This window comes from Capsicum annuum, chromosome 9, assembly GCF_002878395.1.
Source record: "Capsicum annuum cultivar UCD-10X-F1 chromosome 9, UCD10Xv1.1, whole genome shotgun sequence".
Classification (NCBI taxonomy): domain Eukaryota; kingdom Viridiplantae; phylum Streptophyta; class Magnoliopsida; order Solanales; family Solanaceae; genus Capsicum; species Capsicum annuum.
This window is the reverse complement of record NC_061119.1, coordinates 163,019,770-163,035,618: the sequence shown is the minus strand read 5'-3', so window position 1 is coordinate 163,035,618 and position 15,849 is coordinate 163,019,770. Positions and strand designations below refer to the sequence as shown.

Sequence of the window (15,849 nt, the reverse complement as noted above, 5' to 3'; positions counted from 1 at the left end):
GCTTTTTTTCTTTTATCTATTTGTATTCCTAAAAACTCTATCTGATTTTTCATAATTTCAGCTTTCTTTTCGCTTAAACTTATTCATGAATTTTCTATTATACCTGCAAATTGTTCTAGTAATTTTAAAAGTTCCTCTTTAATTTTTGTATATAGTAAATCATCTATGTATACTATACAATTAAGTAGTTGTTTAAAATAACTATTCATAAAGTGTTGGTATCTACCAGGTGCATTTTTATATCCAAATGGTAACACATTTCATTCATAAAATCCTTGTGGTACCGTAAACGCAGTTAATTTTTTAGAATCTTCTTCTAACTTTAGGTGGTAAAATCCTGATTTACAGTCAAATTTGCTAAAGTAATTATATCCTTGTATTTGTCTTATTTTTAATATCTTATTTGGTATTGGATAATTATATGTCATAATTTTTGCATTTAGGTTTCTATAATCAATAATCATTCTACATTTTCCTCTTTTTTGTTCACTGTGTGTATTTACTATAAATGTTGGACTAATTTGTTTGCTATTGCTTTTTTGTATGTATTATTTTTCTAATAATTTATCTATATGCATTTTAAATTCTTTTAAATCATCAAAGTTATATGTCAACGGTTTTTGAGTTATTATACTATTTTTATCTACTAGCTCAATTTTTACAGTAGTTTTATGTTTTTTCCCATCCTTTTAATGGATCTTCACTGTATAGTTGTCTTAATTTTTTCTTTATTATTTCTACCTTATCTATTGAAAATATAGTTATTTCTTCTTTATTTATTGAAAATATAACTAGTTCTATTGTGTCTTTAGTATTTTTTATATTTTCTAATTTTTGTGTGATTTTTTCACTTCCTTTTATCCAATCAGTTTTCTTTCTTATTTTATTAATAACTTTTTTTGCTCTTACCTTTTGTTTACATGGTGTTGTAAACCACCAGTGTGTTTTAGTTATTATATGTGGGTATGGTTTATCTAAAAATGACATTCCTAAAAGCATATCTTTTGATGTTAGTTCATAATTATAAATCTCTTCTATTATTAATATCTTATCTCTTACTTGTATTTTTACATTTCTAGCTTAATAGGTAATTAAGCTTTCTTCATTATTAAATCCTTTTACTACTATTGGTCTTTTTAGCTTGTCCCATTTGTCTTCTAGTAAACAACTATATCTACCTAAGTTGGCTTATGCTCCTGTATCTATCATAGGTGTATAATATCTATTATAATATCCTTCTACTATTATTTTCATAAGTACATATATTTTCATATCATGTCAAAGCTCTTTTTATTAATAATTTTTCTGTATTATAGGTTTTGGTTATATGTGTATGTTCTATATTGTAGGATTTTACTTGTTCTAACCATTTTATTCCTAATATTATGTCTGATTTTTGCATATCTTCCTTTATTTCAAAATCTATTTTTATTTTTCTAACTCCTATTATTATTTCCTTTCCTATTGTATCTTTAGTAGTTATTAAACTTCTTGGTAGATCTGGGCATATATTACTATTAGATTTTATTTCTTCATTTTTCACTAGGTATTTTGCTATATGGTTTTCTTCTTGTCTTATATTTAGAAGTATTAAATTTTCTTTTTCATTTACTGTTCCCGTTATATAATATTGAGTTAAATTAATTGTTGAAGTTATTTCATAATTTGTTCTTTTCGATGATCCTGATGATTCTGGTTTTTCAAAAGATATTCTTTTTGTTGTACTTATTCTATCATTTATTATTTCTAAATCTTCTTCTATATCCATGTCTTTGTAACTATAATCATTGTTATCAATTGTTTTTACAAATTGTTCAAAAGGATTTTCTATTTGTATTTTATTAATTTTATTTTTCCCGTTATTTTATGTTTTGTTGTTAATATATATAGATTTTTACATCTTGCTGTAAATATTTTACTTCCTGGGGTTAGTTCTATTCCTGATATTTTTCAATATAATACTAATGATTTATCTATGTTTTTATCTGTTATTTCCACTGAATAATTCACTCTTATTATAAATTTAAATTTTTGGTATATTAAATTTCCTCTTATGGCGGTTATTATACTTTTTTCTATAGGTTTTATAATTCTATCATCTGCTAAATATATTCTATTGGTGTATCTATTCCTTCTCTAAAACATGCTTTTATGAATATCTCTGTTCCTCCAAGGTGTAGATATTTAATTGGGTCTTTACTTTTTATATTATTTATTTCTTTATTAATTATTCTTTTTGTTACTAGTGGTATACTAGCTCTACCTTTTGCATATCTATAGTCTATTACATGTTCTTTTTGGCTTACTACGTAGTATTCTTCTTTTCGTCTACTATATATGTTTTTTATTATTGGTATTTTAAATATTTTTCTACACTTAAAGATAATTCTTTTCCTTTTATCTCGTCAAATATATTATTATCAAATATTATTTTCTGATATGTTCCTTGTTCATTTCAATATTCTTCCTTTGTTATTATTTTTATATCTTTTTTACTCATTTGATTCATCTAATTCACTATCTATTTCATTATCTGTTTCATTTTTCGAAATTTCATATATACTGTCTTCACTTTCTAATTCGTAATCTATATAATCTCTTTGCATATACTTTGCATTTTATATCTTTATTTCTGATAATTGTTTCTTTTTTGGGTCTTTAGGCATTTTACAATCTCTAGCTAAATGTCCTAGTTTGCCACAACTATAACAAGTACATTCTTTTATAGATTTCTTTCTGCTATATGGTTTTTTAAATTTATAATTTTTTACATAATATCTTTTTCTTGGTTTCTTATACTTATATTTTGATTTTTTGTATTTCTTATATTTCTTATGTCTTTTTCTTTTCTTATAATATTTTTTCTCTGTATTTTTCACCTATATTCCTATACTATTGTTGTAGAAATTTTATTCTTGCTCTTAGAGTATCTACTATGTTTGCTTCATCCCAACTCTTTATTATTTTTGAACTAAATAATTCAGGTAATTTACTAAAATATAATCTTCTCACTTCTTTACTTTCTTCTATATTATATGCTCTTTTATAATAGTATTCTTTAAATGCACACATATATTCATCTATATAGCACATATTACATATTTCTAATTTTAATATTAAATTCCTAGTTGTATCTTTTTCTTTGTTTTGTTCTTCTTCTTCTGTTGCCATACTTCTAAATTCATCTCTTATAGCCATTTCATATTTTTTCAATATGTCCATAGGTGTTAGTTTAGTTACTGTTGATCCTTCTATTTCTTTATCATTTCTTAAAACCTTTTTACTATTTTCAGTTAAATTTAAAAACCATAATTTTGTTGTTCCTATTAGTGTTTTTTCTATATATTCTGGTGTATCTATTGCTTTTATAACATTGTCTAATAATTGTTTTGTTATATATCTTATCCATAATTGTTTCGTTTTATCTACATTTATTACACAGTCTAAGTCTAAGAAGTTATAATTTGTATGAATTATTTGTTTTGGTGTCCATTTGTTATATTCATCCCGTTGGTTATATTTTTTAAACTTATTTTTATAATAATATGTAGGTTTTCTTATTTCAATGTACTGGGTATTATTTTGTCATCGTCCTTTTTATCAAGAGTGTTTATTTCCGTGTTTGTATTTTCTAAGTTTTCTTTATTAGTTACTTCCTGTTTTTCATTTATTTCTAGTTTTTCTATTTATATATGTTTCACTATTTTCCGAATCATAATTATCTGTTTCTTCAGCATTTATTGTATTTATTTCTATATCATTAGTTTATAATTCTTTATTTTCTAATTTTTCTTTAAATTGACTTATCTCAATTAATAATTTTTGTTCTTTATTTTTTTCTTCTTTTTCTTTCTGTCTTTTTTCATACTGCTCTTTTAGCATTTGTAGTTCTTTTTCTAATTCAGCAATCCTATTATTTTTAGTTTCTTCTATTTTTCGTATTTCTTTTGTAGTCTATTGTTTTATTTTATCTATTTCTTTTTTCCTGTCTATTTCTTCATTTTCTCTTGTCATTCTTACCATAGCTGTTAATTTATCTTCTAATTTTAATTCTTCTTTCTCTAACATTAAATATAAATGTTCGCCTATTTTCTTATATCTTCTTCCTAAATTAGAAAATGTTATTCTTATTTTTAATCCTTCATGGTTTTCATATGTTTTTTCATCTATTATAAATTCTTCTTTGTTCATTTTATCTACTTGATACTGTATAGATCATGTTGATATATTTATTCCAGATTATCTATTTGTCATTCGAAATGTGATATTTCTTCCTTTTGTGCTTTTATTGATTTTTGGCATACTCCAACAATCATGTTATATTATAGTCTTTCTTTTCGTTTTTCAGATATTATTTGTTTTAGTTCTTTATATTTTTGTGATTTTGTTATGTTATTCATCTGTACAATATTTATAATATTTTGGTGGATACCGAAATCTGATTTTATCATAGTTAGGTGGTAAGTATCTCATTCTTTTAGATTTTAAATGAATTATTAATTTTGCCTCATTGCTAGATATTAAGGTAATTAAGTAAGCTAATCTATGCGGGTTTTCTTTTATTTTATTTAACTTCTTATATTCTGGGTAGTAACTAGTTAAAATTTTTTTAATTCCTCTAAAAGCTTGTGTATTTTTAAATGGTCTTCTCATAGTTAACAAATAAATAACAACAAGATAACGTAATTAATAATATATTATAATTAACAATTAAATTAACATCTCTAACATTTCTCATAATTAACATATATCTACTTGTACAATTTTTAAATAACATAGCTCTGATACCAATTGTAGGGGGTGCGGATAGTGCGGGTAATTTGCGTGGATAACTTGTACTTGGATAATTAGTAGATAACTAGTACTTACTAGTTCTATCATGTTAATTGAAATGCTATGTCATAGCATTTGTTTTAACCTTATTAATTCTTCTATATTATTTTTAAGGTATACTATATGTTTCATATTTCTACTAAGAGCATCAACGACTACATTAGCTTTATCGAGGTGGTAATAAAGACTCATATCATAGTATTTCAATAACTCAAGCCACCTCATTTGCCTAAGATTCAACTTATTTTGAGTAAACACATAGTGAAGACTCTTATGATTGGAAAAGATATCAATATGAACCCCATAAAGATAATGTTTCTAAATCTTTAACATAAAAACTATGGCTAACAACTCTAAGTCATGAGTAGGGTAGTTCTTTTCGTGAACTTTTAACTGCCTAGAAGCATAGGCTACCACCCTACCATGTTGCATTAAAACATAGCTGAAACCAATACGAGAAGCATCATAATACACTACAAAACTATCATTACTTTCGGGCAAGGCCAAAACCAGAGCCAAAGTCAACTTATCTTTCAACTTCTCAAAACTACCCTCATATGAAATTCTGACCATAAGAACTTGACCTTCTTTTGGGTCAACTTGGTCAATGGGGAAGCTATGGTCGAGAAACTCTCTAAAAATCATCTATAGTAATCGTCTAGACCCAAGAAACTCCGAATATTGGTTAGAGTCATAGGTCTAGGAAACTTCTTAACCAATGTAACCTTTTGGAGATCTACTATGATCCCTTCACTAGATATGACATGACCGAAAAAAGCTACGGCTTTCAACCAAAACTCACACTTGGAGAACATGGCATACAAATGATGATCCTTCAAAGTTTGCAACACGACACGGAGGTGATCAACATAATTCATCTCATTCTTAGAATAGACTAAGATGTCATCAATGAAGGCAATGACAAACATGTCCAAGAATGAACGAAATACCCTATTCATCAAGTCCAAGAATGTTGTCAGGGTATTGGTTAACCTAAAAGACATAACAAGAAGCTCATAATGACCATACCGGGTTCTAAAGGCAGTCTTAGGGATATTCGCATCCCTAATTTTAAGTTGATGATAACATAATCTAAGATCAATCTTAGAGAAGCACTTTGCACCCTGAAGTTGATCAAACAAATCATCGATCCTAGGAAAAGGATACTTATTCTTTATGGTCACTTTGTTCAACTGACAATAATTGATGCACATATGAAGGAAACCATCCTTCTTTTGCACAAAAAACACAGGAGCACCCCAAGGAGACACACTAGGATGGATGAAACCTTTATCTAGGAGGTCCTTCAATTGCTGCTTAAGCTCTTTTAGCTCTACTGAAACCATTCTATAAGGAGGGATAAAAATTACACGAGTGTCCAAAATAATATCAATCCCAAAATCAATTTCCCTATCAGGAGGAACAACAAGAAGATCATCAGGAAACTCATTAACCAAGGAAACAAATTCTAGAGAAGGCTTTTCGAAGTTAGAATCTTTAACTCAGACCAAATGATACAAACACCCCTTTGAAATCAACTTTTGGGCTTTAAGATAAGAAATGAATCTTTCCCTAGGCACTAAAGAATCACCTTCCCATACAATAACCGGCTCATTAGGAAATTTTAACATGACCCTATGGGTCTGAAAATCTAAGGAAGAGTAACACGAATGCAACCAATCTATCCCCAGAATGACATCAAAATCGACTATGTCCAACTCTACCAAGTCCACAAGAATATTTCTACCATTTATAAATACCATACAACCCCTATAGACCCTTCTAGCAATCACTGAGTTTCCTACTGGATAGAAATACAAAAAATAATTAATAGACTCTCTGGACCACAATCAAGATGCACGACCACATACGGGGTCACACAAGAAATTATAGACCCTGGATCAAGCAAATAATATACATCACTGGAGAAAAGTCTCAACATACCCGTGACAACATCGGGAGATGCCTCAAAATCTTGGTGAGTAGCAAGTCCATACAAGTTGTTTCGGACAGTGTCAGTGCCAAAAATAGAAGCAGAAGTAGACATAGCACCCTTCGATACAGGAGTAGATGGAGTAGAAATAAGATCCCTGTTGGCCTAAGAAGCTTCTAAAGAGGGGCACTCACACTGCATGTGCCTGATCTGACCACAACTAAACATTTGTTGCTCCCCTTCCTACAAAAACCATGATGACTCTGACCAGAGAATCTACAAAGAGGGTGGGGTAAAGCCGACTGGGCACCAATAGCCTAGAATTGGGCACCCTGTGCCCAGAACCCACCACCAAATTGAGACTGAAGATCACCCATGACTTCAGGTAAGGAGAGCGAACACTAGCCGAGGAGAAAAAAACTCAAACTTCCCCACTTCTTTTGTGGCCACTTACCCCCATCTAGACCACTAGGCTCAAAAGACCTAAACTTCTTCCCTTGCGTTTCACTAAAATAAACTTGCTTCTTTTTCTCTTCTTTTATTTATTGCATACACACGATCAACCTAGCGATGTCCATATTTTCAATCAACGAGGCCGCCTTGCTCTCAAGGAATAACTCACGAAAAAATCCTGAGACAAACTTATGCATCTTAGCCCTCATACTAGAGACCATCCTAGCTCCAAAAATCTATATATTCTAAAAGTTATACTCGTTTAAAGTTGACCCTTGTAGGATCAAAAAAGAAAACTCAACTGACAACAAATGTTCTCAACTCAACTATTCTCTAAATGCTTTCTTTGACCATGATTCGTATCGAAAAAACATTACACACAAGGTGAATGGTAATGACACTTATATATGGTTTAAAATAATTATATTTGGGCCTTTAAACATATGACGAATGGTTATAAGCTTATCTAAGAGTTTGGTGGGTATTACATTATCTTCCCCTTGGGATCATTCATATTCAAATGAAGGTTGATTTTGGGATTAAAAGAATATAGTACTAACATGAAACTGAATTTCTAAAATTGATCATATTTGACAACTATCATCACCTTTTGACAGAGTAATGATACATATAAAACTTTTTCAAATATATAGAAATCAAATAGAATAATATAGACATGACATTAGAAAAGTGCAATGCTGGGAGGGGAATCTATTTCTCTTGTTGAATTACTGTTATGAGTGAAAAAATAAAGGTACTTGGCCATCATGTCTGCAAATGAAGGGTATAGCTAAGTAGAAAAGATAAACCCCCTAACACAAAACTAATTTCTGAGCTAACTTGTTTGACTATAAGGAGCTGATTCGGGCTGAGAGTTAGAACTCAATCAAAATAGTCATGACATGATCATACATATAGAACTGCAAAGCGATAGCTAATGTGATAAAATTTTCAAGAGTTACTAAGAATGCAATAGGAGTTTCTTCAGACTCTCCTTATCATAACTTCAAAGAACAATTAAGGAAAAGAATATTTGGCATGATTTGGGCAAGGAATTGAAATAAGGTATTGCAATATGGCTAAAACTAATCAAATCTGTTGATTTAGGTTCATATTATAAAGACGATAGTCTTTATTTACCCTTTGAATACAAACTTATGTATTTCCAATATTTTGAGTTGTATTAGATGTTCTTTACACCTATGACACTTACATCTTAAGGATCTTATGGATTTTGTTCGGATTCTAATTTATGACATGTTATGTCTTGACTTCATTCTAGAAGTCTCGTACTTATGAATTTACTTCCTATTTATTGATCTTTCCTTACTTTTGTAGGATTTGAGTTACCTACTAAGTCTAAGCCGAAGTAGGTGCTATTATGACCTCAACTTTTAGGGTCATAATAGTTTTTCCTCAAAGTCTGAATTTTGATCCAGCTAAACTGCATCTCATTGAATCATATGGGAGCCATATAAAACTTTTTTAGTATCATTCTATAAAGTTTAGAACCATGTCCCTTCGTATCATGGGTAGAAACTTCTCTAAGTGATTATAATCTACTCATGTTCAGGTTGCAAAAGCGGTAGGTAATTGGGTTTTAAGAAGGGTATTTAGCTATTTCACTTTAAAATTTATGGGTTTTTACTTTTAATACTAGATACAGAATCTCGTGCTAGAACGAACCAAATATATATTATTTTCTCTACCCCAATTTATGTGATATAAATGAAATTTAGAGTCCATCAGAAATTTCATATAATTATAACTGTTTTAATCTTGATTTACACTCATTTAGTTTCGAAATAAGTGTGTTTTAACCTTTTCATTGTGATTTTGGAAAGAATGGAGTAATATTTGTTATATAATTTCCACATAGTATATGTTACTCGTCTTTCTCAATTATGTGGCACAAATAAAATTTTGAGAGTCAATCAATTTTTTTTATATTTTTTAAATATTTTAAATTATTAATTATTATGATTTTTAATACTCCTATTTTTTATGTAATTTTTAAATATATAACAAGTTAAAAAATAAAATAAGATAAATAAATTAATTTTAAAATAAAAGAATGTTTTTATTGTTACCCTTTATTGGTGCATTTCAGTATTAAATTTAAATTGCGTGATAATTTGCGGACATTATAAAGTGGAGAAAGTAGTGACCATTAGTTTGTGATAACTCTTGTAACATCTACAACTTAATATCCCTTTACTTTCATTATTTTTTTTGTCTTTAATCTCATGAGTTAGTGATAAGAATTTGGTCATAAGTTTCTTGTAACTTCTACAATTATTCTACTTCATTGCTCTTGTAACACATGTACGTCTATTCATTTTATCTTCCCACTAGTTCTTCTTTTTCATTACAAGAAAGATTCATCACTTATAAATAGTGGTGTTTCTTTTTTTTTTTTCTTATGTGTTGTAAGAAGAAAAGAGATGAGTTGTATGTGAGATATGAGGAGAAGTAGTATTTTTGAGAGATGTGAAATGTTATATTTTGAGTTAATGTAGTGAAAGAGAGAATTGAGATAAAAGAAAATATTCTAAGTCTACAACTATATTCATTATACAAAAGAGAATAATTATATTAGTGAAAGAGAAAATTGAAACAAAGAAAATATTTTAAGTTTCTAACTATATTCACTATAAAAAAGAAAGTTTTATATGTTGAAGAAAGTTGTTTTTGTGGTGAAGCTTTGGAATCTTCAATTAATCTAAATTGCTTGAATTGTGAATGTGATGGGTTGTTATATCCTAGAGGAGACATGTCAAAGAGTTGATATTGCTGGATTGGTTTGGATTATGCCACAGTGGACTTGAATTTTCTTAGGTAGAGGGAGATAATCGCGCTTCAGCCAAGAAGAAGATTATTTTATTTTTTTTATTTTTATTGATTTTATTATTTCTAACTGTAACAAGTCTTATTCACCAAAGCAACTAAAATTCTTACACTACCAAATTGGCTAGAGGTTTGAAGAAGCATCTAAATAGGCTCAAAGCCCCAAAGCATTGGATGCTTGAAAATCTTGGTGGAGCGTTTCCTCCCAAACCGCCTTCTGGTCCACACAAATCAAGGGAGTGCTTGCCGTTGATCATTATCTTGCGAAACACGTTGAAGTATGCTCTCTCATACTGAGAGGTGATCTCAATTCTGATGCAACGACAAGTTCTGGTTGACGGGAAAGTTAGGACAGACAAGACATATCCAGCTGGTTTCATGGATGTTGTTTCAATTCCAAAGACTAATGAGAGCTTCCGCCTCCTTTATGACACCAAGGGCCAATTCTGTCTTCACTCATTAAGGGATGAGGAGGCAAAGTTTAAGCTTTGCAAGGTCTATTCAGTGCAGTTTGGTCAGAAAGAGATTTCATACTTGAACACTTACGATGGAAGAACAATCCGCTATCCCGATCCTCTCATCAAGGCAAACGATACCATAAAGCTGGACTTGGAATCGAACAAGATTGGTCATTTCATCAAGTTTGACGTTGGGAATGTTGTGATCAGTAGCGGAGCCAAAATTTTTATTGAGGGAGTTCAGAAGTAAACATACGAATTAGTCGAAGCAAGTTCAACATCAACTATATATACATAAAGAAAAAATTTTGATAGTGTAAAAATAGTATAATTTTCCATCGAAGGGAGTTCAAATGAACCCTGATTACAAGGTGGATCCGCCACTGAACAGGGGTTGTGGTGTTATTAAGAACAGGGAGACGCATAAGGGTAGCTTTGAGACCTTCCCTATTCAGGATGTGCAGGGTCATGAATTTGCTACAGGTTTGGGGAATGTGTTCACTCTTGGAAAGGGTATTAAGCCATGGGTATCATTACCTAAAGGTAAAGGAATTAAGTTGTCCATCATCGAGGAGGCATCGAAGAGGCTGGCTGCTCAATCCGCCACCACTGCTTAAAACTGTTTTGGTTATTGTCCAAGTCAATTTTTTGCTTCTGCAACTTTGTAGTTTGGATTCTTAAGTGTTTTCTTTGTTTAGTAATATCTATTTTATTCTGGGCAAAATAATATTATTTCAACTGTAATTTATTATAATTGTGGTAGATTACACGATCACTCTACGTAAGAGATTTATTATTTTAAAATTTTATAATTTTATTATATAGTTTTAGACTGAGCTCAGTGAAATTTATTACTTTCTCCTATACAATAATTTATAAACTGTTGTAGTTCATATGTTGTCAAAACTTTTGATGTCCTTTACACTTATAATTAAAACTATTTATCTTTAGTCGAAAGTCGTAACTTTATACAAAATACTTCCTCCGTCTTATTTTATGTGTCACCTTTTGATCGGGTACGAAGTTTAAGAAATAAGTGATGACTTTGTAAAATTATCTCTCTTAAAGTTGCTTTAATAATTACTTTTTAGTTGTCTTTTCTTATTAAGATGGATCGGCAAAGATAAAATAGGGATGATTACATTCAATAATTATCAAATAAAGAAAAATGACATTCTTTTCTGAACGAATAAAAAAAAATAATGACACATAACATGGAATGGGGAAGCATATACTTTTACTTCCAACTTCCAAAACAGAAAAAAAAAGAAAATTTAAAAGCAATTAGATAAACAAATAGCGGAAGTAGAAAGAACATAATTTAAACAAAAAGGAAATAGAAAGGACAGAAATAAACCTAAAGAAAGAACAGAAATCAAACCTTTAAAATGTACTCAGAAATAAAACCTTTAAACTGTACTCCTCAGTTTCAAGAAAAATGTGATGGATGTCTAAAACAGTGATACACATTGTCTGGGTGGTAATTTTTCATGATATGGTATAGCATGATTACTAAGAAAATGATATTTATTTTAATTATTTTTTGAAATATATGGTATGACCTTATTTAATTTTATGGTTTGATAACTATAGAAATGCTCACTTTATGCAACCACCAATTTGGTGGTATCCTTGGTTTGATTATTTTTTATAAGAATGCCCTTATTTAATATTACATAATTTTATTTTATTTTTTACCTCATATTATTTAACTCCACCTTCTACCGCTTTCCCCACCTCACGAGCCTTCCCCCCTCCTCTCTCCTCTCCTCCCTCCCTCCCCCCCCACCCTGCTCAAAATAAATTATTTTTAAAATTTCTTCTTAAAAAGATTTTAAATTTTTTTATCTCACCCCGTACCATGGCCCCAACCCCACCCCTTACCAAACCCCCCACCCAATTTTTTAAAATTTATTTTTTAAAAACATTTCAAAACTTTTTCATCCCACCTCATCCACCCTTACTCCTCCTCCACCACTTACCAGCCTTCACCCTAACCAATTTTTAAATTTTTTAAACTATTTTAAAAGAATTTTCTTACCCCACCACTGCCTCCTACCAGTCTCTCCTCCCCTCCCCCCTCCCTTCCTCATGCAGTCGCCCATAAAAAAATATTTTTTAATTTATTTTTTACAAAATTTAAAACTTTTATCTTACCCCACCCCTACTCCTATCCTGGATCCCTGAATCTACTACCCCACCCTCAAATATTTTCTTAACAAAAAATTTCATATTTTTTTCTTACCTACCCATCTTAGCCTATTCATTTTCATTGTTTTGTATTAAGTATATGAAATTATTTTTAAAAAATACTTTTTATTTGCGTAACGAACAGAAGAAAATAAGTAAAAAATAATTTATTTTCTTATAATTTTTTTTATTCCATACCGAATACAATCATAGCATATACAAAAAGATGCATTCAAACTTTGTACTTGTCATTGGTGGTCACGTTTCATAACATCAAAAGGAAATGAAATTCGTTACTATAAAAAATGAATCTGTTTACATTTATTTTGATCTTCTCTTGTATTAATTTTGTTAAAATTTACATAATTTTAACAACTTAATATATTTATATGGCATAATTTATGACAGATTAGCAGAAATAAAATTATTTTATTAATAATTATAGATAAATTTAATATTTATAATAATTAAGGACATGTTAGTAAACTTGCCAGTTACGATACAATACCATACCGTCAAATCAAATAATACAACTGTTATTAAACAGCAGTGAACGATACAGTCCATCTAAATATTATATGATACTATTCTATACAATACTTATTGATTGTTGTTTGTCAAAACTTGTGTTATATTATTGGTTTTGTTGCTTTCTATATATTATAGATTGTTTTCTATGTCCTTAGCATATAGTGGGCATAGATTCAAGCTCCTTTATTGATTTAAAAATTGTAACCAGTGTGTCCTTTTAGCCTTTTCTTTATCCCTCTTTGTTATCTTTCTTCCTTTTTATTTTCATCCTTCTTCCCCTATTTGTGTAGTGGCTGTGATTGGCGATGGTAGACTAGAGTCATGTCATAGGTCGAGGTTGGGTGGTTTTGGTTCTGGGTCGGGTCTAGATTCGAGTTTGGGGTTACGGGCAAAGGGTAGAAAGGTTAGGTGGGATAAGGTAGCTTCTAGGGTGCGAGTTGGGTCGTGGAACATAGGAACTTTACAGAGTAAGTCTATAGAGCTGGTGAAGATTCTTAGAAAGAGGAAAGTTAGTATACCGTGTGTTCAAAAAACTAAATGGGTAGGTTAGAGGCGAAAGATATGGATGGATATAAGTTACGGTACTCGGGTAGCGTGAGACATAGAAATGGGATAGGTATCTTAGTAAATGAAGAATTTTGGGAGCAGGTAATAGAGTTTAAGAGAGTTAGTGATAGGTTGATGTCTATTAAGTTGGTCATTGGAGTGTCTACGGTGAACGTTATTAGTGCCTACACCCCACAAGTAGGTTTGGACGAGGAGGAGAAGAAGGACTTTTGGGATGTTTTAGATGATGTGGTGAGTAGCATCCCCAACATTGAGAAACTTGTCATGGAAGGGTATTTCAATGGGTATATTGGGTCTTTGTTGATAGGTTATAATGATGTGCATCATGGTTTCAGTTTCGGGGAGCGGAATGAAGGAGGAGCTTCTCTTTTGGATTTTTCTAGGGCTTTTGGGTTGTGGATAGCGAATTCGAGCTTCTCGAAGAAGTAGGAACACCTTATTACGTTTTGTAGTTCAGTGGCCAAGACTCAGATAGACTTTTTGCTTCTTAGGAAAGGTGATAGAGCGCTATGAAAAGACTGTAAAGTCATACCAAGCGAGAACCTTTCGACTCAACATAGGTTATTGGTGATGGACTTGGTTATCAATAAGGGCAAAAAGAAAAGAAGGGTGGAGGCTCAGCCCAGGATTAAGTGAGGGAGCTTGACTTTGGCTAGTGTTTTGGAAATGGAAGAGAAGTTAAAGAGTAAGGGGGCTTAGGAGAGTAGAGAAGGTGTGGATAGTATGTGGGAGACGACTGTCAGTTTCATTAGGGAGACCGCTAGAGAGGTGTTGGATGTCTCGAGAGGTCGATCTGAAAAACATCAAGGAGATTGGTGGTGGAACGAAGAGGTTAAGAGAAAGGTGGAGTCTAAGAAGGTGACTTATGCTAAGTTGGTTGAGAGCAAGGATAATCAGGAAAGACAAGCGAATAATGAGGAGTATAAGGTAGCTAGAAGAGAGTCTAAGTTAGTGGTTACGACGGCTAACAATGTAGCTTTTGGGAGCTTGTATGCGGCTTTAGAGGAGAAATGCATAGATAAGAAGTTGTATAGGCTTGCTAAGGCCAGGGAGCGGAGGGCTCGTGACCTTGACCAAGTAAAGTGAATTAAAAGAGAAGATGGTACAGTGCTAGTAGAGGATTCCCTCATTAGAGAAAGGTGGAAGTCCTATTTTCATAATTTTTAAACGACAAGAGGGACAAAGGTTTCGTGTTGGGGGACTTGGAGAAATCTGAGAAATGTCGCGATTTTCGTTATTGTAGGCGTATCAACGTCGAGGAGGTCAATGGAACTATTCGCAGGATGCAGCGGGATATGGTAATGGGGCCAGACGAGATTCTAATGAATTTTTGGAAGAGCACTAGCGGAGCAGGTTTAGAGTAGTGACAAGGTTGTTTAACATTATTTTTAGGGTAGCGAAGATGCATGAATCGTAGAGGTGGAGTACGATGATTCCACTATATAAGAATAAAGGAGACATCCATAGTTGCAACAACTATAGATGTATTGAGTTATTGAGTTATACTATGAAGGTTTGAGAAAGGGTGGTAGAGTTGAGGATGAGAAGGATCGTGACAATCTCTGAGAATCATTTTAGTTTCATGCCAGGTCACTCGACCACTGAGGCCATTCACCTTGTGAGGAGATTAGTGGAGCAGTTTTGGGAGAGAAAGAAGGGCTTGCACATGGTGTTTATTGATCTTGAGAAGGCATATAACAAAGTTCCCAGGGAGATTCTGTAGAGGTGCTTAGAGGCTAGAGGGGTGCCCTTGGCGTACACTAGGTCGATTCAGGATATGTATGATAGTGCGAAGACTCGTGTAAGGACGGTAAATGGAGATTCGAAGCACTTCCCAGTTTTGATAGGTTTGCATTAGAGATCGACTCTTAGCCCATTTTTATTTGCCTTGGTAATGGATGTTTTGACGCGACATATTCAACGGAAGGTGCCTTGGTGTATGTTATTTACAGACGATGTGGTACTAATTGACGAGACTTGAGGTGTAGTCAATGATAAGTTGGATATTTGGAGACAAACTCTTGAGTCTAAAGGATT

At 31.6% G+C, this 15,849-nt stretch overlaps 1 protein-coding gene and 1 pseudogene across 1 annotated transcript; both read left to right on the top strand.

Annotated features, from left to right (window-relative positions):
* Window positions 1–10,225: 10,225 nt before the first annotated feature.
* Window positions 10,226–11,141, top strand: LOC107842006 (annotated as a pseudogene).
* A 2,641-nt stretch (window positions 11,142–13,782) lies between these two features.
* LOC107841342 (craniofacial development protein 2-like) lies at window positions 13,783–15,176 on the top strand. The gene is made up of 2 exons (XM_016685299.2): window positions 13,783–14,237; window positions 15,056–15,176. The coding sequence occupies exons 1-2, from the start codon at window positions 13,783–13,785 to the stop codon at window positions 15,174–15,176; spliced, it is 576 nt and encodes a 191-aa protein (XP_016540785.2).
* The last annotated feature ends 673 nt before the right edge of the window (window positions 15,177–15,849 follow it).